This window comes from Gambusia affinis, linkage group LG15, assembly GCF_019740435.1.
Source record: "Gambusia affinis linkage group LG15, SWU_Gaff_1.0, whole genome shotgun sequence".
Taxonomy (NCBI): Eukaryota; Metazoa; Chordata; class Actinopteri; order Cyprinodontiformes; family Poeciliidae; genus Gambusia; species Gambusia affinis.
Genome location: NC_057882.1, coordinates 17,165,916 through 17,191,280, shown reverse-complemented (window position 1 = coordinate 17,191,280; position 25,365 = coordinate 17,165,916). Strand labels below are relative to the sequence as shown.

The 25,365-nt window shown below is 40.3% G+C and overlaps 1 protein-coding gene across 5 annotated transcripts in view; it reads left to right on the top strand.

The window, feature by feature from the left end:
• camkk1a (calcium/calmodulin-dependent protein kinase kinase 1, alpha a) overlaps positions 1 to 25,365 on the top strand; it is a 58,771-nt gene that overhangs the window by 14,132 nt on the left and 19,274 nt on the right. For all 5 annotated transcript variants that reach the window (XR_006372999.1, XR_006373000.1, XR_006373002.1 and 2 more), the window contains exons 2-7: positions 7,413 to 7,829; positions 13,618 to 13,665; positions 15,025 to 15,078; positions 18,239 to 18,290; positions 18,803 to 18,936; positions 25,136 to 25,172. Coding sequence is in view for 2 of the 5 variants with exons in the window: in XM_044141428.1 (XP_043997363.1) it covers positions 7,497 to 7,829; positions 13,618 to 13,665; positions 15,025 to 15,078; positions 18,239 to 18,290; positions 18,803 to 18,936; positions 25,136 to 25,172 (658 nt within the window). In the remaining 3 variants the exon portion in view is untranslated. The remainder of the gene's footprint in view (positions 1 to 7,412; positions 7,830 to 13,617; positions 13,666 to 15,024; positions 15,079 to 18,238; positions 18,291 to 18,802; positions 18,937 to 25,135; positions 25,173 to 25,365) is intronic.

The window sequence follows — 25,365 nt, the reverse complement described above, 5'->3', positions numbered from 1 at the left end:
TTGTGTGAATGTCTTGGGTAATCCTTTTGAAATCCCAGAAAAATTAAGAATTAGTACAAATGTGTGTGTGTGTGTGTGTGTGGGAGGGGATATGTTTAGCTGTAAGTGTGTGTAAATGCAGAGGAGCTATGCAAATTCTCATTTTAGTCTTGCTGCATCATCCATCAAGAGCAGCAAGTGAACGTTCCCACTGGCTCTTCTGCTCCTTGTATTCTAGCACTTTGTTTTCCTCATGAATACTTAATGTGACCTATCCTTCACTTGAGCGAGATGAAATGTGACAGGACCCCGTCAACCTGAGGGAACGCGGAGGTCGTAGCTTCAGGCAGGGAAAACTCTTTATTCTAGGAGCCAGTTTCTGCATAACAACAAGCAAAAGACAACGTTTGATGGCTGGAGCTGAATGTCGTCAAGAAGTGGGCGATCCCAGAGTCTGAAAAATAGTACGGTGTGATCTGTGCGCGGCGTGAAAACAATGCAACATTGACGACATGGAAGCTATGTTGAACATTCTGCTTAGTCTGTAAGAATCAATCCCTGTTGTGAGCTTTTACAAATGGTGGGTTGGATGATTGTAAGGTTCCTTCCTGGTTCTAGTCAAGTTGGGTGTCTCCATTGGCAGTCTGTTTTAGAAGTTGTGAGCCCGCAAAAGCTGTGGTCCACGCTCCCATGATGTCATTTTGTGGGCGTACCCCATTTTGCTTCCAGTTTCTCCAAAATCCAAGTGCCAGTCAAAGAAAGCAGTCTGCTGCCAATCAAATCGCTTGCGTGTTGCACACAACTTGGTCTGTCTTACCCCTGAGGTGATTACAAAAAACGTTCAGAACCGCTCAGGATGTGTGAATGGAGTCGACTCTGGCCATGGAGAAAAGGTTTAAAGGAGTCAATCTTGTGACCCAACCGTTGATTCCACCCGATAGCCAATGACTGACAGTCTTGTGACATCTTGCTTTCAACCAGTGCTGTCTCGACACGCTTGTAACCACAGTGAAAAAGGTTCTAAAACTGGGGCTGGTTCCATGTAATCGTTAATAGCGGAAGTCCCTTAGAACAGAGTACACCCGCACCTAGCAAGTGTTGGTGGGAAAGGACCACTAGAGGGTGCTCTAGTTAGATGAGACCCATGAACTGAGCATGAACTATTTTTACTTGCAAGATATTTTTTAAAAAATCTTGTATTACTGCCTTTTGTACTTGTTACTTTCCACTTTAGAATCATGTCTTACTTTGTGTTTTTCTCTCAAAATAGACTGAGCTTTGTGATTGGAATATGACAGTATGACAAAAAGTGGTATGAAAGTCTTTGCAAGGAACCAGTGTGTCGGTAGTCTGCAATAGCCTGCAGCAGCAGTGTGTTGACTTCAATGAAAGCTTATTCCCTGATTATGCTTTGATGTAACTGCATGAATACCTCTATCATTCAGCTAACTCTAGGAATACTGGATGCTGAGCAGTAAACGTCTGTAGTCATAGAGTCAATGAAAACGATGCGTTGTACTTGTGGGTTTGTGATGTTTCTGTCAGTAACTTGTGGATTTACAAGTGTGCTGTGGTTTGGTAAGTTGGCAAATATTCAAACTAAACTTAGTCTGATGTTATTGCTCCTTAATTAAATGTCTTGTTATTGCTGCGGTTCATTTTCTGATAATCTTTTTAACCCCTTTTGCTTTTGTTCTGTGAGTGCTACATGTAGCAGGGTTTGTGTATTGTTAAAGTCCGATACAGTGACTTTCCAGGCATAAATATTGAAACCAGTGCAAACGGGGCACCAGGGAGTAACATGTACAGCAATCAGGCTCCCTGATGTGCGCAAGCATCTTCGAATGGGAGGGACTGTAAATGTTTATCGCTTAGCTCAATCTCTAAAGCCCCAAAACCCGATCAAAGTTCAGCGATTCAGAGGGCACTTTCAATTTTAAGGGAGAATGTTTTGCATTTAATTTCTCTTGCTTGACTGCAGTTTACTGGACTTTGAGTGCGAATGAATTCATGATTCTCACTGGGATGTAGAGTCCTCTGAAGCATAGAGAAACATATTTTCAGTGCCACCGTCTTTAAAAGAGACTTTGTAGCTTTAAGTCACCTGACTCACTTTATTGCATAGTAAACTCTTCAGTTGTAAAACCTGTTGGAAGCAAATTTCACTATATTTATCTGACTGCCCTGGTGTCATTTAATGATTAGTTATGTCCGCTGTTGTCCTAGTTGCTATTGGAAATTATATGTGAAAGAAAACAGTTCAGCAGCAAAACAACTTATAAAGCTCTTTTTCCAGATGGACTGATTCACTTTAGTGGAACATCATTACCCTGCTCACAAGAATACACCAGCGAACTGAACATAGAAACTGGTAGAGAGCTGAAAGAGCCTTTCTCAAACTCAGGGAATGCTCACTAACATCAGGTCAATCGAGCTCCAACCTGAACAAAGGTAGAATTTGGTTGTTTTTACCTTTGCAATAATAAATATGGGGTTGTCTGACAATCAAAGCATCACATAACATAAATATTGCCTGCAGGTCTGGCTGGCCGTTCTGCCCTTTTGTGCCAAGCGACAAATGGCAACTGAACTGAACTGAACATTGACGTTTTCAGTGGCTATTTTGTTGTATAATCTGTCAATCCTGATGTTGGTTATGACTGCTGGCACTACTTTATTCATTGAGGAAAAATTCAACTAATGCCCAGACATTTCTTTACCCTTACACTTATTTTAGTTGTTGGACATCCGTCCATTCATTCATTCATTCATTGTCTAGACCTGCTTATGTATGGACATTTGGTGTTGTCATTGGGCAAGAGGCTGGGTTGGTCACCAATCCATTACAGAATTTTAGAACATAATAAAATCTAAATAATTTCAAAAATGATATTTTAAACGTGACTGAAATAATGTGGCGCAGCGTAAAAAGTAAAAATGAAATTGTTGTGAAAGGTGGCTTTGCAGCAGTGAATCCAATTTTCAGCCCTTGAGAGTCGATGCTCTGCTGTCTCTGCTGTAGTTGAAATGGGGACATTTCCTCATCTGTGTGTCATCAAGTGTTCCTCATTTATTCAAGCCAGGTGTCCCCGTGAATCGTGGGGTGTACTTAGTTTTACACAAGCAGATTTTTCAATCTTTATTTAAACCTTTGAGTACTAAACTGTAATTCCTCCACAGTTTGCACCATCTGAAAAATTCCAGCAGTTTCTGAAAGAGGAGACATTGCGCTTTCCAGCCAATATTATTACGGGTTATTATGGTAAATTCATCCCAGGGGGTGAAATAATTCTGAGGGGCGCTCTTTTAATAGACAATAAATTCTGAAAATAACTTGCTAGATATCGAAAGTTCCAGTTGTTTTGGATAAATGGGGAAATAGATTTACTAACAGGACATTTAAAGAACTGCTTACAATTAAAATAAGCAAAAATATCCAAGCAGACATTTAAAATTTAGGACATAAAAGGATAATTATCTTGAGGTTCTATTTAACTAATTCTTGAACCCCGTAAGGACTGGCTGTTTTTTCTGATGAGTAAAAAAGCTTAGGATAGAAGGAGGGTGTACTTTCTATTTCACACAGCTGATTTATTTGCTCCAGTTAAGCATTTCAAACCATAATTTGGACCAGGATGGCTGGATTTGATGTCAGCACAGAGCCAAAAAATGATTGAAAGCAGGTTAGGGGTAAAAGTGGCTCACAAATGGAAACCAAATCAATTTATCTCTCCTCGTGGCTACAGGCCATTCATCCCTGTTACTCTAATTGTCTCTGGTGTTTGCTACATGCTGTATGCCAATAGGAACATTTTCAAGAGCCCTAGAAGAAAGAATACAAAGCTTGAGGTGAATATGCTCTGTAAACCAACAAAAGTTGTTGGTTCAACTCCAGTGCCATAAGCTTTGGGGACTGGCATTGAATTGATGCAAAAGGTTGAGTTTAATCACCTCATATTAAAACAAAATAAACAAACGGAAGTTGCTTCCTCAGTTTTTTTAAAAAATTTATTTATTTTATTATTATTAAATCTAGAAAGTCACTGCAGTACACGACCAAACTCATACTTTTTACGAGCATCTGTGAAGCGTTGGGACAGAGCAAACATCACAGCCGGTCCATTTCAACTGAAAAACAATTATTGACAAGATGGATTGATGCTGCAAATATAAAAAGGTCCCATGTGAGATGAAATATTAGTCCTAATGGAACAAAAAATAAAAACCCAGCTTAATGCGCTTGTGTAAACCAATAGAAAGTCTCAGCGCAGCTAAAATTAATGACCAGAGCAGGACTTGTCCGCCTCCCACCGCCTCCAGGATATCGCTCCCACATGCCGCTCGCTGAGTGGAGCCACAGCAGAGAGAGAGCGAGCCCGTTTCAGGAGACGCATTATCACCAGTTGGGATGAGAATTAGCAAAATATGACAGTTCCTCTTTGTTGTCGTTCAAGTGAGTCAGAACTCAAGACAATGCACTTCCCCCTCGCTGCAGGTGGTTAAAAGGACTCTTCCTGCTCTTGCAGCGTATATCATTGAAATAACAGCCATTCGGAAACCGAATCGGGTGGACATTGATGTGCGCGTGTGCCGCAGGGCGATCGTGGCCCTGACGAGCACTTCTCCACACGACATCCCTTTCAAGTCATTAAACTTGTCTGAGTAATGGATGAGAGCGGCCATTTTGTCACATGAGCCAACAGAGTCGCTGTCACGTTACATCGCTGGTGTCATTAAATGGTTTTACTTCCCACCATGTGGCGCTTCCTGCTGTGATGGCGGATGGTTCAAGGGTTTGTTTTATCTGCAGAAAGCCCGTAGACTTCAGAGGTGAAGCGACAGGGACTGTTGGTGAAGGCCAGACCTTTTGGCTCAAAGCAGTTTTTCTTTCCGTTTCGACATTCTGAATGTGTTGCTGTCTTCTGGCAACGGGGGAAAATGAAGCACTGTTTTGTTTTGCTTTTCCTCGTTGCTGTTATCGGACTTTCTCTGCGTAGTTGTTCATACTACAAATTAAACGCGTCGCACAGCAGCGCACCGTTTGCAGAACTAATGGTGGAAGGAGCTGATTATGGCTTGGTTTTAAAGTTTGGATCCGACAGTGTTGTTGCAAGATCATAAGGCGAAATAAGGTAGTTTATAAAAATATCACAATGTTCTTTTTCCCCCACTATCAAGCAATTCTAAACAACACCAAGCAGCATAAGTCCTGATGGAACAACGCTTTAATCAATTTATTTATATTTTTGATAACATTTTCCAACCTTTTATCAAGTTTTAGTGAGTATTTGTGTAAATATCAGTTTATATATACCTAATAAAATGTTCAGTTAGTATCACTTGTCCTTTATCGGGATCTATTTCATGTCATGATAAAAAAAATTAATTTATCGCCTTCATGATAAATTTCATATTTAAAAAAAAAACCTGTTCATTTTGTCAAATTTTGTACTATTTTCTAAACTGTTCCATGAGAGTATTTATAAATATCAACTAAATTTGAAAATATTATTAAATGCAACGTAGTGATACAAATCATACTTCTTTTTGTGAAGCACTTTACAAATGAGAATGTTTTCCAAGGAACACGAGTGTTTGTGAGGTTGTTACTACCATGTCATGCATTCACAGTCATGTAATTACCTAAAAAATAAGTATATAATAGTTCTTGTCACTCTTATTGTCATCACAATAGTGTAACAACATAATATTGTGATAAAACTTTTAAGTTCATATCGCCAGTGTGTGTAGAAAAGACAGTCAGGTGGATGAAGAACTGCAATCCACCTTGAGATCCAGGAGCACATCACTGCTGTGTGTGACTGTACCTTTCTGACACACTTCAGGAATAGCAAGCTGCAACATGGCCCACTTCCTGAACACCTCCAAGGTGACCTTGCATTCAGCCTCCTTGTCTCACTTTTGGATTTCTTTTCTAGAAACTTGCCTACGTAACGGAGACTTCTGTTCTCTAAAACCTGAAGCAGATGTTGGAGAGAGTTTTACTACTTTTTTTTCTACATCTGACGTCCTTTTCTTTATGTATGACTGGCTAGAACTCACTTAACAAATTTTTGGTTATTCAGCCAAATTTGAGCTTCATGTCAGACTGGCATTGTGTATTTGACAGGGTTACAGTGGGTCATGACCGAAGGCATAACATTTAATTAACTTTTCAATGAAAGGGGTTGCTTTTTATTATTTCTGACATTTGTTTGAATTAATGAGCACATGTCTACAGTAAGGGACTTGACCCACCAGGCCACCCACATACACAAGACGATGACATTTCCTATTTGCATCAGACCGCTTAATTAAACTCCAGCCTCTGGTTTGCGTTGGTGCTTCGATCGGCTTTACTTGTTGAGCTTTAGTTGTGTGAACAGTTTGGTACCAACGGGCACCGAGGCATTTTAGAAGAGCGTTTTAAATGAATCGGTAATATTGTAAATATATACAAACTTGTTTTTGAGCTTTGAGTCACTCCTGCAGGTGCAGATCTCTTGCACTTATTCATATACAAACAGCATATTTTATAGAATCATATTTTTTTCTCTCGCTTTTACTGCCAACTAAAAAAAATGACAAATGAAAGAAAATATTTTTAAAAAGTGGCTTTTATTCCTATCATTAAGACCATGATATGAGAATTTTTCTTCAAGCACAAGAATATAGTTATAATATTCACAGAATACAGATATAATTTTACCAGAAGCAGAAAGCTTGGATAGAGTTATCATGATCTGACACAAGCAGCTCGGTCTGTGCGATTCATGCAATTTCCAAGTTTTTTTTTTTCGCAATAATTTCTATTAATCTCAAAATTTTGGAGTCTTTTCTAACAAATTTTTGACTTTCAAAATCCTTGTGAAAAGTGTATTACTCCTGTTTTGTTTTTTTAAACCTACAATGGCCCTAATACACCATTGTATGATGTTGATGTCCTAGAAGATTTAGTATTTTCTTTTCTGTAAAACTTGTAAAACGTCATTCCTCATTTGACATTTTTTAGTTTTCATAAATTTACAACTTTAATCTTTTGCATTATTGTCATGATTTGGACTTTAGTGTTGAAATAATGACACTAGAGTCAATGTACAAAAAATATGTTTTGCAATATTATGAAAACATTTTTGTAACATTATGACTTTATTCTTGAAATAAATAAATAAAGTTGTAGCCTGCCCCTAATGTTCCGTCGTAGCGTTGACCTGAATTCAAAGTCCAAATAAATAAAAGTTGTAAAATAAGCTTATCAAACAAAGATGGCGGCCTTGGGCGTACCAACATCACCCTAAACTATGGCTTGCATTTGTATTCAAAAAAATCCTCCAGATTTTCCAACATTTAAAATGAAAAATTTGATTTATCAGTTGAATCACTTATCACCCAGCTCAAACTCTTACCACATTTCATTTCCTGTTTGATTCCAGTTCAGCTGAGGACCGCAGGCTGGCCCAGGTCCCATTGATGCTGCTGGGTGCTCCTTGGTACTCGATCACACCCCTCTGGACGCCATGGCGATGAGCAGCGACCCGGGCTGCGAGAGGCTGGACCCCAACTCCTCCAAACAGACGAGCAGTCTCACCGACATCATGGCTGCCATGACGACGAAAGACCCCGAAGGCTCATCCGCCAACGGCGTGAAGAACGGAAAGGCTCAGCAGGAGGACATTCAAGGCAAGAGGGTCCAGGTGCTGCGACCTCACCTGTCCGGCAGGAAGCTATCCCTTCAGGAGAGAGGCACCTATCTGTCGGCGGGGTCAGAGGGAGGTTACACACACATCTCCCCTCGAGGGGCTCGCAGGCCCACGGTGGAGTCGAAACGGGTGTCCATATCAGACTCTCAGGTGAGGCTTTTACTTTTCTGTTTATCTGAATAGAAACCTCAGACACGAGGTTTCTCTTTTTTTTTTGGTTTTACTTAAAGGGGCAGTGTTGTGTAAAATTCACCTTTTCGAGCATCGCACCGTGTTACAATGTTAGTCCAAAACAAACCTTGAGTGTTGCTTTGACTCTTTTATGGATGCTTGAGGAATCCTTTAATCTCCCGTGGCAACCATCCAGCTGTGGAAAACGCACCGGCTTTCGACCAAGCTGAGCAGCCCACCTCCACTCAGCTCCTTCAAACTAGTGGCAGCAGCAGATAGCAAACAACTGGTGGAACGGTGCGTTTGCTGATCTCATTATATAAAACACTACTTCTCACTGAAATGCTAAGAATGCTGTTAAAGTTTTAATAGAGGAACAAAGTTGTGATGACTTCCTGAAGGCGGCGTGTCAGAAAGAGCAGGGGCTTCTTAAAGAGACAGAGGCCCAATTTTAAGGCGTTCAATTGCGAATCAAAAATTAAACCAAATCAAATTCTGTTTGTGTGGTACATTTCAGCAACAAGGTAGTTCAAAGTGTTTTCCATCTTAAAAACAGAAAATCAACAACTGAAACATTACATTAGTCAAATTTTCCTTTAATATACCGTATATGTTGTTATATACAACTGAAGCTAAGTGTTACTTGATTGTGCTATAAAATGGCACTGTGTGAATGTGATGCAAATATATAATACTGCCCCTTTAACATTCAGAACCAGAACTTGACTTGAGTCCTTCCCTCTCAGCTGCTTTTTACCGTTTCAACAAAGTGAAATGACAAACCCAGTGTTGCGTTCATAACGGAGCAGGATGTGCACGGTCCAAACAGCCACAGCTACTTGACACATTGTGAGTGCACTCGAGCTGTTATACAGCTGCTTACTGAGTTTTTCTTTTAGTTTTTCTTTTTTTTTGAGTTAAATAGCTCTGAATGCATGTTAATTACAGCGGACAGTTATTGGCGTTTCAACACTTCTTTTAATGAAATGGATACATCTAACCCCTGAAACCAGCTCACAGCTTTCCTGTATAACTGCCTGATAGATGAGCTCCTATATGTGATCTCGCCTCCCTGCTCCCCAGAACCAGAACGGTCATTGGTGCCAGCTGACGTGGGCGGCTGACTGCAGCGCAACAAGAAAGCAGCAGTCTGTCAAAAACAAACCTTCGCTGATCCTTAGAGGGACGATCAGTTTGTTGTGTTTCAGTTTTCTTTCTTTGACGTCAAATTGGAACCTTCAGTGAAAAGCAAACTTGATAACCGTCTAACCTGAGTATTTGTCCAACCTTGAAGTGGAACGAGGAGTGTTGCTCTGTCTGCTCTGGCTGGCTAATTGCTGTACACAGTGACCAGGATGAAGTTTGTTCACTTTGTGCCAATTCCCCCCCAAAAATATTGTTTCAAGTCATTTACAAATAAATTCAATCGTACAAACAGCTTCAAAGTTACACTTATTCCAAGTGAACTCTGATTACAATAGAAACCAGACGCTTACTAAGTAAAGATACACAAAAATCTTTTCCCCACTCTCTGGTTTGGACATTTTTGTTTTAGTGAAATTAAGTAATACATTTTTGCGTTTATGCAAGTTCAAAATGCTTTAATATGTACTTGTAGTCCCAGATCTGTGTACTAGGCCAGACTCAGGACAAAGAATAGAGGCGACAAATCAATAAAAAGCAGATGATTCAGACTATGTGATAGTGGGATTGCACCAAGTAGGCAGTTACATCATTTCTTCTAGTAATTTTTACATTTCTGGTTTGGAAAAAAAAAAAAAAGGAACCAGAAAACCGTTGTTTTGCTAATTATCTACATTAGCATCAACAAGCCGTTAAGCTAACGTCTGGTTAGAAACCAAAAACAAGTGTATTTGTTAAAAGCTGTTTATTCAAGAGTTTGGCAGCAGGATATATCATGTGTAGCATATGAAGAGTAGTAGCTGGTTTTATTGGAACACGTGTAATGTAGAAGGGGTATCATCTGGCACTAGGAGTCTCCTGCATATCCATCATCCCTTTGCATTTTTCAATTCGGAATGAGCATTAAAAATGCATAAGATCTGCCAGGATGTAGAAGCCCTCTGAATTTAACAGACTGCTGCCACAGCTGAGCAGAGCTGTCATCGTGTCCGTTCCCGTCCTCCTGTAAGACTTTATGAAGGACCGTGTTATGTTTTAGTTTTCTCACTGGCTTTGCAAAAATGACACTTTACAGAGGAAGGCGACAACACATCCTGTCTGCGCAAACAGCGATTACGCCATTTTTTATTATTTTTTTCTTGGAACCTGAGGGAAATACGTGGTCAGCTTAATAGTTTTAGAAAGGTGCTTAATGTTTTTATTTATTGTTGTAAGAGAAGGTCTCAATGATTTGCTTGTGTCTCAGCTCTTCTTAAAAACAGAAGAAATCTTTAGATAATCCCACATAACGCCATCTGAGGAAAGACGCCAACATCTCTTACCCCACTGCTGATTTTTTAATTTTTTTTTTAACCAGCTTTGTAAACACGGTCTTCACATCATTTCAATGCCACAAAGGGAACTGGGTTCAAATTCAAACACAATAACTTTGCTATTCAGTGGATTAAAGTTGGGATTAAGATAATCCAGAGGAAATAGGAGATTAATCCAGGGCTGCGGGAACCGATAGACTGTAATGTACCGAACGTGGTTATGGCTGTGGGAGCACAAGACAGACCGGAAACAAATTAAGAGGCCTGAGCCACGTAAGTCACATTGTCACAACAAAAGAAGAAATCCAGCTGTAGATTCACTAATATGACTAATCCACTGTTTACTAAACAAACAGATTTTATTTTATTTTTTTACAGTATAGCACCATCCATACACAAGGCGATAGAAGGCGAGGTTGCTGCGTTTGCACAGCAAGCGTTGATTTAAACGGAGATATAATCTGCTTCCCGCTCCAGATGTGACGGTGCTTCAGTTTTTGTTTCATTCTGACCGAGGAAGAATTGGTTTTACTCTCACTAGATTTAAACGTCAAACACAGATTCATCTTTTTGTCGTATTTTCTGAAGCTCCAACAGCAGAGCTGTTACAACCGGCTGCAGAAAGTCTGCACATTAGCACAATCGGGCACATCGTTAATCCATAAAACATGTTCTCGAACATTTAATCAGAGCAACATGGAGTAGGCGCTGTGTTGATAGCAGGTTAAAACTACTTAATCTGGCTACTAATTGATTTTTTTTTTTGTAGCTTAAGAAATTAACAGAGAAATGTTCCTAAAAAATTATGTTGACTAAAATGAGCATTATAATGATCATTAATCAGAGAAGCAGGCCAGAACCTTAGAGTGAAGACTTTGTAGTAGAACTGCTGAACAAAAAATGGCTCTGCAACGTTTTGACCCAGAAGGTCTTAAAGGGGTTGTTTGTATTTTTTTAGGTTATGTTCTGAAAGGATGAATATTTGTAGCAGTTTATTCCCCAGATGTAGAAAAATATCTCAAACTCTCAGTGAGTTTGATTTAAATAAAACAAAACAAAACAAATGAAGCCTTGGCGTAAATTCAAACTGGAAGAATCTCCAGAATCACCTGCATCGTCCAATCGCTGCGTCATCTGCCGTCAGCCTATCAGCATCGTCCAATGCCCTGTCTTCACCTATCACTGATCAGGCTCCTGCTTATGAACACCTCCATCCATGTAACTCTCCACCTCCGCCCCTTGGAGGGATGGAGGTCCGAAGATGGAGGCTCTCTGGGCCTCCATCTTTCTCCGACCTCCATCACCAGTGTACAGGAAGACATTCCTAGTCGGCGTCAGAAATGCTCATTCAAGCTTATTGCATTTCACAACACAATGTCTTCCGCCGGGGTCCGAGCGCCATCCATCCATTTTCTGTTCACCCTTGTTCCTTAGAGGGGTCGGGAGGGTTGCTGGTTCCCATCTCCAGCTACGGTCCGGGCGAGAGGCAGGGTGCACCCTGGACAGGTCGCCAGTCTGTCACAGGGTCCGAGCGCCAAAGAACTTTAATTCATTCATGTCAATAAACCCTTTTAATTGCTGTTTTTCTCCACCTGAGTCTCTGAAATAAATCATACGAATAGAGGTGGGCTAAAAAGTGAGTCCTTTTAATATTTAAACAGTGTTAAAACAACATATTGTTCTTCTTTCTATTCACTAGTAAGCATTAATTAGTGTTGGCGGATAACATGAAACACATGGAGGATTGCTGTTTAAACGCGACAAAATGTGAAAAGCTCTTGCGAAGTCGTGAGTCATGTTGGGCTTCAGTGTTAAAGTAAAGAGATTTTCTGACATTAAAGCAAAAGATGGAAAAAATCCCCAGTGTCGCATTCCAGCACTAGAGTTGGATTTTTGTGTGAGAAGAGTTTTAATGTGTCAAATGTACTTAAGGCTTTCTGAATGTTTTGTCTGAGTATTAAGTGAAGCACCATGTCTACAACCCCCCTCCACCTTTTTCTCCTACATTTTCTATCCTCAGCTTGTTCATCTCTCTCTCCTCAACCAATCAAAGCACCACATTATTTATTCTGTTTTCACTCCTGTGCTATTCGCAGCCATACAGTCATAGCAAACTACATACAGAGTATCATGAGTCCTTTAAATTCTAGAAAACTTGTGAATTTGAAAAAAAAAAAAAAAAGTAAACAATTAAAGGCCCTGGAAAGTTTTTGAAAACAGCCATGAAAAGACACCATCGTTGAAAGTCCTTAAATGTTTTTTTTTTTTGGTTCTGAATATTTACATGGATGTTCACGGTTGGCGTCATTATTTCTGTTTGTTCGGTGCCACATTCTGCGAGCAGAGAAGTCTTGAGCCGAACAGCTGTTAATGTTAGCTCAATATTTGGAAACGTGGCCAAAAACGGCCAGCTTGGTTCACGTCCTCTGCTGCCACCGCTAAAACTACAATCACACTACATTTCTAAAACTGCGTTATTGTCTACAACGTCTTCTGTTCGCTGATCGGCCCAGTTGAAATTCTACCAGAGGAATCCAAGTGAATGGGAGAAAACCCATAATTGTGCTGTGAAGTGAAATTTGAGTTGAGCAGAATTGCATTAGAAGGTAATATCCAGATTAGCAATCCGTCTAAATTTGACATTTTTGCGAGACGAGCTACGCTGCCTGCTGGCTCCACGTCCAAATCATGAGTATTTTGAGTTCTGCGCTCACCTTCCATCCTTCATCCTGTAAATAACGCTCCAGGCTCGGCCCCCGGCTGAAACCAGAGAGCTGCTTCCAGCTCCGTCTCTCTACAGTTCCTCCTCTTCCTTCTTCAGTCAGAAATCCCCTGCTCACTTTCTGCTCATTACTGTGCAGTCCTGCACTCTCAGCACTAGCCTCTTGACAAAATATCCTCTGCCCCCCCCACCACCTCACCTCACCTTTCCTCTTGCCTCCTCTTCTTCCTCCCTCTTCCTCCTCCCCTTGTGTCCCGCTGTGGTCTGCCGCGGCCCTGGCTGACTGCGTGCTGGAGCAGCGGTTGCTATGGAGCTCCAAATCAGCCATTTAAGCAGTAGCACTCTAATGGATTTGCAGACAGTAAACAGAAACTACAGACTGCATCGTTTCCTGCGACTCAGAAGTAAATGACTTGCAGGGCACATGGAGACACACTCACCCAGAGAGAATGTGTGTGTGTTTTTGTTTTTTTTCTCTGTACCAATGAATATGTATATTATTTTTTCCTTTGGTTGAGATGCTGCAAATAATAACTGCAGTGGATGATAACACTAATAATTAACTCTCCATCCTTTGTCCTCCTTCCAGGATTGTATCCAGCTGAACCAGTATAAGCTGAAGAGTGAGATTGGAAAGGTGAGGTTGTTGTTTTTTTTTTCCTCTTCCAAAAAAAAAAAAAAGAAGCGGCACAAAGACTGTTCTTTAAAAGCTGCTAAAAACCAACAGTTTCAATATACAATCATTTCGTACAATAAAATCGCTGCCTAAGAGAGTGAATGTGCAGATTTTATTTATCTTTTTTTTTTCTTCCTGGGAAACACACCAGTTTAGAGTTGCCTTTGATTCATAACACTAACTTTATTGTTTGTAAAAATGTAAGTTTTGTTTACATCTGACAGTCTTTGAGATGCTTCATGTAAAATCGACGCCTGTCGCACAAAGTACAAAGAAAAGGGTTTTTGTCGAAGTGGCCACAACAAGAACACATTTCATTCTTATATTTCATACTTCATGAGAAATTCAGATGCAGACAGAATGCATTTCTCAGTACTTAAAAATTTTGTACTGGCTTTTAGGTCTGTGCTTTAGTGATATAAACTTGCAAGTTCTTTTTATTTTGTCCTTTTCAGTTCATTTCGATTCAAAAAATATTTAATAATCTCAAAGGGAAATTAAATGTGGTTTTAACTTCTATTATTCTTCAAAACGTTATTGGAGAGTCTTTGACTGCTTAACAACCTCATGAAGATGTTGCATTGGGTTGTGTGATGTTTTGTTTTTAGTGGAGACGTATTGTCTGCTGATTGAAGCTGCATAAGTTTTAACGCTGAAATAAAATTACATTTATTAAAGCACAACATTTATTTTATTAGTGTCTCACTGCTTGCATTGAATCCTCTAAGTAATTTCTAACAAACATAAATTGTGCATTTTCTTTTTCAGGGACATTTACGTAATTTGCTTTCAGCACGCTTCATAATCACGCCGAATAAAAGCAGGACCTCACCAATGCAAGAGGTTTTTTTTTAGATGCTCGAAGCGTCTATAAATCTGTTTTGGTGTTTTTGATGGAAATATCTGTCAGAAGGTCAATTACTTTCCAAATAATTTGTAGCAAATAATTTGTAGCAAATTTCAAAAACATTAAACCTGCTAAAAAAACCTGCTGACATGTTTCTTGAGAAGGAAACGTGTCAGAAAAGGACATGTTTCTTTTGTGTGTGTGTGTGTGTGTGTGTAGGCGTGTTCGTCTGTGTGGGACGAGCTTATTCTGAGCTGCCAAAGAATAAAAATGTGGTTTCTGAATATGAGCCGCGCTGCCTTGTAAACATTCTGTCGGTACGGTGCTACCGTCTGCTCTGAAGTGATGCTTTAGAAATGTCAGCAGTCTCTCTCGTGGGTTTTAAATGAAATGTGGAGCTCTAGGAACGATCGCTGCATGTCTCCTTTGTATAGGCCCGTAGTTAATGAGTTTTTTTTGTTGTTGTTTTGTAGGGCTCCTATGGCGTGGTCAAGCTCGCCTACAACGAAGATGACGACAAACATTATGTAAGTCTGGTTTTGTGTCTCAGAAAGGCTTCGTAGACGGACCGGTTGCTTTGTGGTCGTCATTGAACCTTCACCTTTAGTTGTTGACAGGAGACCGCTGGAATTGATTGTGTTTTATTTTGTTTTTTATCCTGTTGCCTAGCATTGAGTTTTATTTCCCTTGGCTGTATAACATCCCTTGTATTGAACCTAAAATAAAAGCTGGCGGCATTTACAGACCAAAAGTTTGGACACATCTTCTAATTGTGTCCAAATTAGTTCAATTAGAACTAATTGAGTTCTAATTGAACTCAATTAGAAGGTGTGTCCAAACTTTTGTACTGTATTATTATTATTTTTTCTTCAAATATCTCTGCTGCTTTTGCTTTGTACACCTGCTGCTCTGAGGTCGGTCAACAAAAAAATAACACAAACAAAAAAGATGCATATGAGGCAGCAGTGCAAGGTCATTTTTCAGCATTTCCATCAAGGTAATGTGTTCCCTTTGGAAAGCAAAGCGATCTGCAGATGTAAGCCGTTTGATGCCTTAACATAGCTAAGCTGTCCTGTGCAGCAGCAACAATGAAAGCCTCTCGGTGAGTCACGTCGTCTTAAGCTGCCAACTCTGGATGGATTTAAGAAGTACTTTTGAACCGCAGCCAGTGGAAGCTCACTGCTGATTGGTTTCCAGTATGAAAATTCAAGCTTATAAACACACAAGAAATGTTGGCGGCCGAGAGGTTATGTAAAGGCATGCGTGAGCTCTGAACCAAAGGGCATTAAAAGATCTTTATTCTACAAACTTTGACTCCCGATTGTGATTACGATACGACAGAGCTGCTCAGACGTGCAGCAACTCGTCGTGCGGAGAGCTGGATTTTACAGGGACTTTAGAAATTTTCCATATGTGGGTGGAAAAAAAAAACAAAACAACAACTGCAAAAGCAGGCACAACTAGTGAGATATTTCAGTCTGTCTGCTTTTCCAGATTTTCACATTAGTGCAACTAATATGTAAATCTCTTTTGGTCCTGTACATCAGCGTTTTCTTCCAGGCATGATCAAAAACATGCACAATATAGTATAAACTTGACCACGAGTCTTACATTGTGGCCTTCAGAAACTGTACTCTAAGACAAGAAAATAATGAGGCACACTAGTCTTAACTCGTTTCCTGAGGATTGCTTTGTTTCCAAAAGAAGGTCGAGGGGGGGAAAAAAGTGAAAACTAGGAATCTCACTTACAAATAAAAAAAGTCTCTTTCCATTAATTTCATCATTCCCTTTTCTTAAGCAGCATAACAGCAGCCAACTGTGGGAATTGATGGCACAAATAGAGCATTTTAGTTGAGAGAAGGAGCTTTGAGATGAAGGGCTGTCAAACTCGACAACAGAACGGGTCAAAACTGGATGTGTTGGAAAATGTTGCCAATTCAGCAGGATGGAAGTTTATTCTTATATTCCTGATGGCATTTAGTTATAAGATATCGTGAGAAATCTATGAAATGCTTAGGAGGTCCCTGTGAGAAACGGCAATTTGTTCTGCTGAAACAAAGCGAGTGTTTTTTCTCACAGGACGAAAAAACCCCAACAGATCTCTGGGTCTGTGAACAACTTGCGAATATCGTCAGATCTCAGCAATTAACAGCCGTGGCGTTCAGGTTTCTGCCGTTAGCCGATGATGTGAGGGGGACAATCCACCCGCCAGTGGTTCTGATTATCATTTGTACCGTTGAGTCGCACAACACCATGCCACGCCTTTACAAGAAAAAGCTGGCTTTGTATCTGTAAAACATAACATCCATGATGAGACGGTAAATTTGCCATCACTGGTCACTTTGGGTCATTATTATTCTGATGCTCTTCTTCTTCTGGCCAGTAAAAGCTGAAGTTAGTTGAAAAGTGAGTTTTTCAGCTGCTTCTATTCACTAGAGCTGTCTACAGTTCACTCCTGGTGTTACAAACAACATCCAAGTGAGGTTATAAATTATCTTTACGAAGAAGTTGCACTGTCTAAGTGACTGAATGCTTCCATTTTGACTGAGTAAATAAGCTGTGTGTCTTGTTAGCAAAGGGCTTCTGTAGTTTCTGCCTTTATTAAGACACACATCTTATAACCCCCAAGAGTTCTGTTTAGCTCCGTAAAGATTGCTTCTTTCATTTCTCTATATCTCATTTGTCTAGCCTAGTCTAATCTAGTCTACACATGTGATTGATGGGGACATCTTCTGCTTAATGAGGCAGTAACAGGATAATCACGCTGGACCCTTCATGCATATTCGACTTGCTTCCAGGCTTTGATCAAAGCCAAAATCCTCTCGTATTACCTCCATAGCCTGTGGTTGATATCAAGAAAGATTACATTTAATCATGTTTTTGCATTTTTGTTGGAAAACTTTGTTTATTCTGTCTCATCTTGGCGATGATGAGCCTCTCCTCCCAGTGCAGACAGATTGATTCAGGAATTGAGACGGACGATGTTTTATTTTTAAGAGGATGTTCACGAGGAACGCAGGCGGCGCGCCATGGAAACCATGTAGAGGCGAAGCTGCTTTCTGCACAGTCATAGCCATGACGACCGCAGAGGCCGCTGAGCGACCCTTCAGCAGATCGCTTTGTGTTATCGAAACGGAACATGTTCCACCTTTCCAATGAGCTGACAATAAAACCACCAAGTCAGCATGTGCTGACGGATGTGCCAGTGTTGTTTTTCTTTCTCTACGTTTTCTTAAAGATTTTCAATAATTGCATTTCTCTTTTTCAGCTGTTTTATTTATTTTTGTGTATGTTCTTAGGGGAAAAGCTCACACACGGCTCTCTTTGGAAGCCAGTAAATGCTGTTTTTGTATTAAAGATTCAGGGGCTGTAGACTGCTCTGGCCTGTTGCAAAGGAGAGTAGCAGATATATCCCCTAAAATTTTTATGTTCTGCACTTTGATGTTGGTTTGTGCTGCAACTCGGCTGAAATCCGCAGTAGAACACCAGCAGAACACCAGCAGAACACATCTTTAACACGCGGTAGTTAAAGATTTTGTTATGCATTTTCATCTAATTAAAAATGTCTCTTTTTTTCCCCCCCTCTTTGCTGCTTTTTATACATCTGTCTTTTCTGTTTTTGTTGAGCTTATGACGTATTCCTGGATATGTGGTCATGCTGTTTGATGAGACTTCTTTCTGTCCTAGGCCATGAAGGTGTTGTCCAAGAAGAGGTTAATGAAGCAGTGTGGTTTTCCACGTGAGTTAGTACCATTTAAATCTGCAGTGTGTTGACTTTTATTAAAAAAAAATATTCTTTTAGATATTTGTTTAAACTGTCACTATGTTGTGGCAATAAGGTGTGAGACAGATAATGTGAAAAAATTTTGCTTGTCTACCTTCTCCCATTGCTAACTAGCAACTAACTAGCCTTGTGAACGCTAGGTTAGTTAGCAAGACCACTAATGACAACTTCTCTGTAATTGTAAGTTGTTCTTCCAGCATTAGCACATTAGCAGCGAGTACAAGAGGTTGATTGACAGCGGTAAGACTCTCCGGGCTCTGATTGGTTGTTTTTGATCAGACAGCAGTAGTCGCTCAGGTGGAGAAGATTAATCTTTTCACAGATTATCTAAGACATGGTGTCAGTTTTCACAAATGGGTAAAAAACTGTTTTTAAAAAAATGAAAGTTACATACTGTAGCTTTAAGGATTTGTAGACTGTAAATGTTTGACGATAAAGTGTAATCTGGAGTGTGTGGTGCTCTGCAGGTCGCCCTCCCCCAAGAGGACCCAAGGCAGCCCAAGGAGAGCAGCCTAAAGTCTTAGGACCCTTGGAAAGAGTTTACCAAGAGATTGCCATTCTTAAAAAACTAGACCATGTCAACATTGTCAAGCTGGTGGAGGTATGAATCTTCTGTTTGTCTAATTGGTTGCTTCACTTGTCTTTGTTTCATAAGGATTATTTTGTACTGGAAGGCATTGTCAACGGCTTGGATTCATCATTTGGCTAAGCTAGCAGCATCAAGCTAAACGGTTTAAAATGGATCTGTTGACGCCTTTGCTCCACTTGTTGGATAGAGGAATAAAACCGAGATCCTTGTTCTGTGTACAGGTGTGCTGTGTTTTAAGCCTAAATAAAGAACAAAAGCATTTAGCACTGAAATATAATCAAAATGATTCACATTCACTTTTTTAGGGTTAGCCCTCCAAAAATGGCTAATACAAGAAGAATCGTCTCTACCTTATTTGCAATAAACAATCAAGAACAACAGAACAAACCTGGAGAAACAAAAGCATATTTAAACTTCAATGTATTAACTCATGCTGGCACAAACAGCTAGCTAGCTTCACTAACAGAAGAACCTAAGCTGCTGCTCTACTGTCTTATTATCTTGCCGCTTATATTTGTTGATCTGGAATTGGGTTTTATATAAAAGTTGCAGGACACCGGCCCTCAAGGACCCAACCCTGCTCTACTGCAACTTTAATGCATTTGAATTGCTTGGCATGTCCAAAAACTCTGTGGATTTCTGGTTTAGACTCATTGAACCGCCTCATTAAATCACATTGTGCAATGTTTCTCATTTAGTTGAATTTTAAAGGAGAAAAATGAGGAGCTAAGAAGCGGTTCTGTGTGGATGTTTTCACGTCTGCCTCTCTAATGACAGCACGTTGACATGGGCAGCACGTTTAGCATCCTTTGAGGTCAGGATTATCCTTCACTGTGTTGTTTTCAGATAACCTTTACCCTCAGCACGCTGTGACTCACGCTTTTTCATTTCAGCTGAAAAGGTGGCTAAATCCCCGTGGTGCCATAGAACAAGCTCGGAATATGCTTCAGGGTTATTTTTCAGTCACATTTCTTAATCCTTTGTTGATTTGTTCTTGGACAAGAAACACTTCTGTCCTGAAAATAAACTCCGTCTGATTTTGAGAATTGACAGACGTCCAGGTTCCGCAGGGGGCGTTTTGTTTTGGAAAGACGATCGCTGATATCGACGACTGTGACTCAAGACGCACGCCGCTCTCTGGTGATATCATCGGTGTTTTCAGTCCAGCCCAGATGGCGGGGGCAACCGCAGGGAAGCAGTCTGGCTCGCTTGGCCGAATTAACCGCCAGGACTGCTGAGTTTTCAGGAACAAAAAAATAAAAAAGAAAAGTTGAGTGCTTCTGTGCGCGTGTGCTAGCTCTGACAGAACACCCTCGCTCTCATCTCTTCCATCCTTTGTCCACCCTTGCTCTCTCACACTCCTGATGGGCGTAGGAAGTTAGTCCTCCATCCCTCTCCATTTGTCTTTTTGTAAATGGGGTTTGTCTCGGGCCTCCATCACATACATTAGAGGTACCAGGCTGATTCCCCCAGGAGACCTCAGTCCAGTCTCGTCTAATTATGAATATACTCTCCATCCGTCCCTTAAACACTGAGCCCACGCCAAGTGGAACAGATTAAAGCTGATGAAAGTGATTTGGTCATTTGTCACAGATGGAGGGAAGAGACAGACGAGCCTGTGCTGTTCTCACCAGCATGTTTAGCTCTTATCAGAGCTCCATTAAAAAAAAAAACCCAAAGCACACTTTATGTCATTACCCTCAAAGTCTAAATACCCTCCCTCCTGTTTTAGTCCCCAGCAGTTTTGCAGCAAGCTATTGAGGGATTTCACTTTGCAAAGAGACATTTCTACGTAATGGATTGGTCTTCTGCTACATTGACAAAGCATAATGTGTTGTGTAAATAAAACCTTGCTTATTGAAGGAGCCTGCACAAGGCCGTGTCAGTAAACATTATTTAAACAGACACAAGCAAACCTTGGAGTTTCCTTGTGGCTTCAGCTGCAAATTTTGGGAACTAGTTGTTGCAGTGTCGGGCGTCCTTGACTGGCGCTGACCTCAGGATGTTTAACTCGGGGTGACTAGTGCTCTGCGCTTTGTGAAAACCGTGAGCCGTTACCTTGAAGCAGCGAATCGTTGGCTGTGCCGTCCATTGCGAGTCTGTTTTTCATGTGCAGTTTGTGGTTCGAGGCCGGATTGTCAGCCTCAAGGCCGCTTGCTGAGCTGAATGCGTCATGCATACAAGGACGTCTGTCTGAGTCAATTCAGAAAATAATCAGGAAATAATAAAAATTGATCCTGTTCCGCCTTGCTTCAGCCCTATAGGTAGATTAATATATAGATAATTCTTAACTTGTAAAAAAAAAAAAGAAGCTTTATTTATTGTTGAAATATGAATTGTTATTTCATTCCAAACATTGTTTGATAGATATGTGTAAGTATTTTAGATTTTGGACTAGAAGTGATCAAATATAGTCTACATTGATTATTTTAACTGCAAAATGGCACCAATAGAAAACCCCAAAGCAACTTTAGCGTCAGAAGCCACTAATATCTTGTCTGTTACTTTGTCAGCAAATTCAAAAAAACTTCTGATTTCACAAATGTCATCAGCATTTGGATGAGACCTCTGTCCAAATACGAAGAAATCAATGCATGAACTTGTTTTTCCCATTTCCACTGGGTTTTAGCGCAGCTACATGTTCCTGTTTTGACAGATTTGGGTTTTGGGATTGATTGAATTTTAGGTCTTTATTTGACTCTATGATCAGTGTTTTACACATGACTGCAAATTAGGGATTCAGTCGAAATTCACCACAAGGGAGAATAACGAGCAGAAAATAATGACATTGATGTAAGTAAACTACATTTCTTCATGTGTTCAACACAAAAAACATGACTTGATCTACCATCGTTTTACAACTTTTAAAGATTTCCACCAGCCATTAATTTCAGCTTTTAGCATTTAACTGGGCTTCCATTGTTAATTTCTCATTATAGCAAGTTTATAAATTCTCAATTTATACAGAAACAGCATGGAGTTTTGTCTGCCTGAGACTGTAAAAGAATCTTAGACAGACAAAGAAATAAAGACACGTTGGCGGTTTGTTTTAATACATAACAGTATGTGAGATGTCTTTGTCTGACATTTATAGAGCCACCTACTTGAAGCTAAACACTTGATGCAGCTGCGTTCTTACCAGATTTCTGTTCCTCTGTATTTGCCATCTGTCACAAAGGCGGCCCACGGACCCGTGTGCTGGAAGAGATCCGCAGTTTGCCGGTACGGCTGGTTAACTGGGGTGACACTGAGAGACTGGGGAGAGATGCTGATGAGGGCCAGGCAGGGAGGAAATGAAGGAGGAAACATGGAGAACTGAACTGAGCCCCCGAGGAGAAACGGGGAGCAGACGAGGTGGAGACCAGCAGGAAACAGAACGCTGGTATCACAGGAGAGTGACTCGGAGCACAAAGTGGTTTAATATCCTTGTAAATGACTGGTGACAGGGGCAGACTACTAATAAGGCCTTGATTGTGGCTGGAGACGCTCCTTAGCAGCTCTCCGCAGGACGACCCGCTCCTTTAATCCCGTACAGAAAAACAGGATAGACGTTCCGGGGCGGCGAGGAAGAGGAGGCAGCAGTGAAGAGCAGGTCTGCCTCTCAACCGGTTAAACGCAGCCCCAGCTGAGAGCGTAATCCATTTTCACCTTTCGACACGTTGGCGCTGGAGCTACATGCGTATTAATAATCACTCATAAGTCCTGTATATTATATTTCACTGCCACGATTATTTGATGTAGCGACTGCAAACGGAAGGGAGCCGTCGTTAATGTTGTTACTTCTCCGATGTGCTGATAGTTTGTGACTGTGGTGAAAACATGCGCGCTCCTCGATGCGGGATCTGCTTCTTCTCACGTCGAGAGATAAAATGTCATCTGCTTAGTGTTGTGTTGTGAGTTCTGCTTTGTGGAGAGCAAAAGTATTTTACGCCTTTGACCTTTTGCCACACTTTATGACATTACAACCACAAACTTCCTCGTATGTTATTGGGATTTCAAGTGACAGGCTGACACAAAGTATGAAAAGGTTCACACTCATGTGAACATTCACACCTACTATTAATTTTTATTCAAGCTAATGGGTGATATACACTTAAAGTTTTATCACAATACTTTTATTTGTGATAATAAATGGTATGATAAGACCTAGTTGTTGTTATTTTTTTTAGTTTACTCTATGGCTGACATGGCACCATAAGGACAAATACTACTGTTATAGAACATATACACATAAAGAAGTATGATTTGTTTCACTAAGCTGCACACCATAATTGCATTTAATCATATTTTTTAAAAAAAATAAAAAATTTGACATTGGAAAAAATTGTAAAATTAAAAATCTACAAAATATGAACAGTTTTGGGTAAAAAATAATTGACCTTAATTTATTGTGCTACAATAAATAATTCTGATTTATTTTAACAACAAAAAAAAGTGAATTATTATCATAATAAGAAATTTCTCGCAATAAATGAGAAACAATAAGATAAATGATCACCCCTCCCACTTATCCCTTTTTTTTTTTTAAAAATGCAGTATTTAGCCCCTTTTATACGATGCCCAGAAATGAAATCTAGCACTCATATTAGTAGTGGGGCATCAACCTGGTTAAAATGACGCCGTTCCGGTAACCCAGCAGGACCGGATCCTCAACGACAGAAACTGTTAACAGGAAAGTCCACAAAACTGGCTACTCTTGGAAAAGCGTCACAATGAAAGACATTGTTAAAAGAAAGCCAATAAATGCCTCATTTGTAATTTGCCACATACGACACATAGCAAATATGGAAAGCCGTGTTCAAGACTGAGAATGACGTTTAGAGCTGTGGTCAAAAGGTCCAAACTCCAGCTGTGCAAAGCCGGTAGAGACGAAACCTTTTACAGCTGTAATTGCATTAAATGGTTCTTCTAGAAAGCATTGCCCCAGAAGGACTGAATAAAAAGGCTTTCCACATTTTTGAGTTCTGTCTGCAGAAATAATTTTAAAATGATCTAACATTTCCTCAAAAGGCAGAACTATAGGCAACTTTGTGTTTTTATCGCATAAAATCCCAAGAAAATATTTTTCTTGTGGCAAAAAATGGGAAAGAGTTGCACAAATTTTTACAACATTCTTTATAAAACTGTAGTGGCATAATGAACAGCAACTACACCTAAAACTACAGCAGAATCGCAACGTTGCTTTGCGTCACTAACCATTTCCGACCATAATCCCTTTGAAGACTCCCAGAACGAAACCCAGATTCCGTTATTAAAATCTCGTATTTACCACCGTTGTGAAATCTGTCCAGACTGTCTGACCTCGGCTGCCAACTGTTTGTAATCTGCATCCAAGAAAATCTGTCTGCTCTGTGGAAAAACTGCCATTACCAGAGCTCAGCTCGCATGCGGCAGACCGAGGCTCACAGCCTAATGGACGGGATTAAAACGTCTGCCCATGTTATCCTGTTTGTGGCCCAAACAACCGCCCCTCTATTTTACAACGCGACTCCACATGCACGTGAAGATAAGCGGCATTCATTCATTCTATACTCGCACGCCTTGATTTTATTTAGACATCATCCCAAGTCGGATTATTTTAACGGGAATCTAGACTCGAAAGTCATCAGCATAACAACAAAATCAAATTCCAAATTGCCTCAAAACAAAATCAAATGGCAGGAGACACAGAGAGAGGAGAAGGGCTCCTAGTGTTGACCCCTGAGGCACCACACAGCCAAAACACACAGCAGATGTAGAAGAGCGTCGCTGATTTCTTATCTCAACCTGATACTGCAAAAGAATAAAAAGAAAAGAATAAAGGAAGGATTTTCTCTGTTGTTTTGGAGATTTCTGAGCATTCTCTGGTCATGAGTTGACTCCTTTTTTATGAACAAAAAATTTAAGTTTATATGTACTGTTTGTACTGAATGCATTTTTATTCACAAATGTGTGCAGTTGAGTCATTTGAGCCTTGTTTTGTGTTTGTTTTCAGCCAGACAAATTACTCATTGTTTGGGGATAGCTGAAGAAAAAATAGCCTTTTTGGCTAATTTTGGTGAACTTACAGAAATGTTAATCGATGACCATTGTCCCTGCCTAATGCATCAATATATTTAAAAAAAAATTCAAATGTACAGTTTGATGAAGCTAAATGCTGCACATTTTAAACGATGTGTTATTCTGGCTTGAAAAACTGAACTTTCTCCGTTTCACCTCCTTAATATTCCAGGTCCTGGATGATCCGTCGGAGGACAACCTCTACATGGGTATGTATGTCTGATTTTCCTTCAGTTTATCTGCTTTCCGCTCGGCAACATTTGCCAATTGTACAGGTGTTTGTGTAATTTCTTCAGAACCCAGTATGTCTTTAGCACCACCTCAGGGTTCACACAGTGGGTGGAATCCTCTCAGGATTCCCAGATCACAGTTCTCCTCCTGAACATCAAACTATCCGTGAGC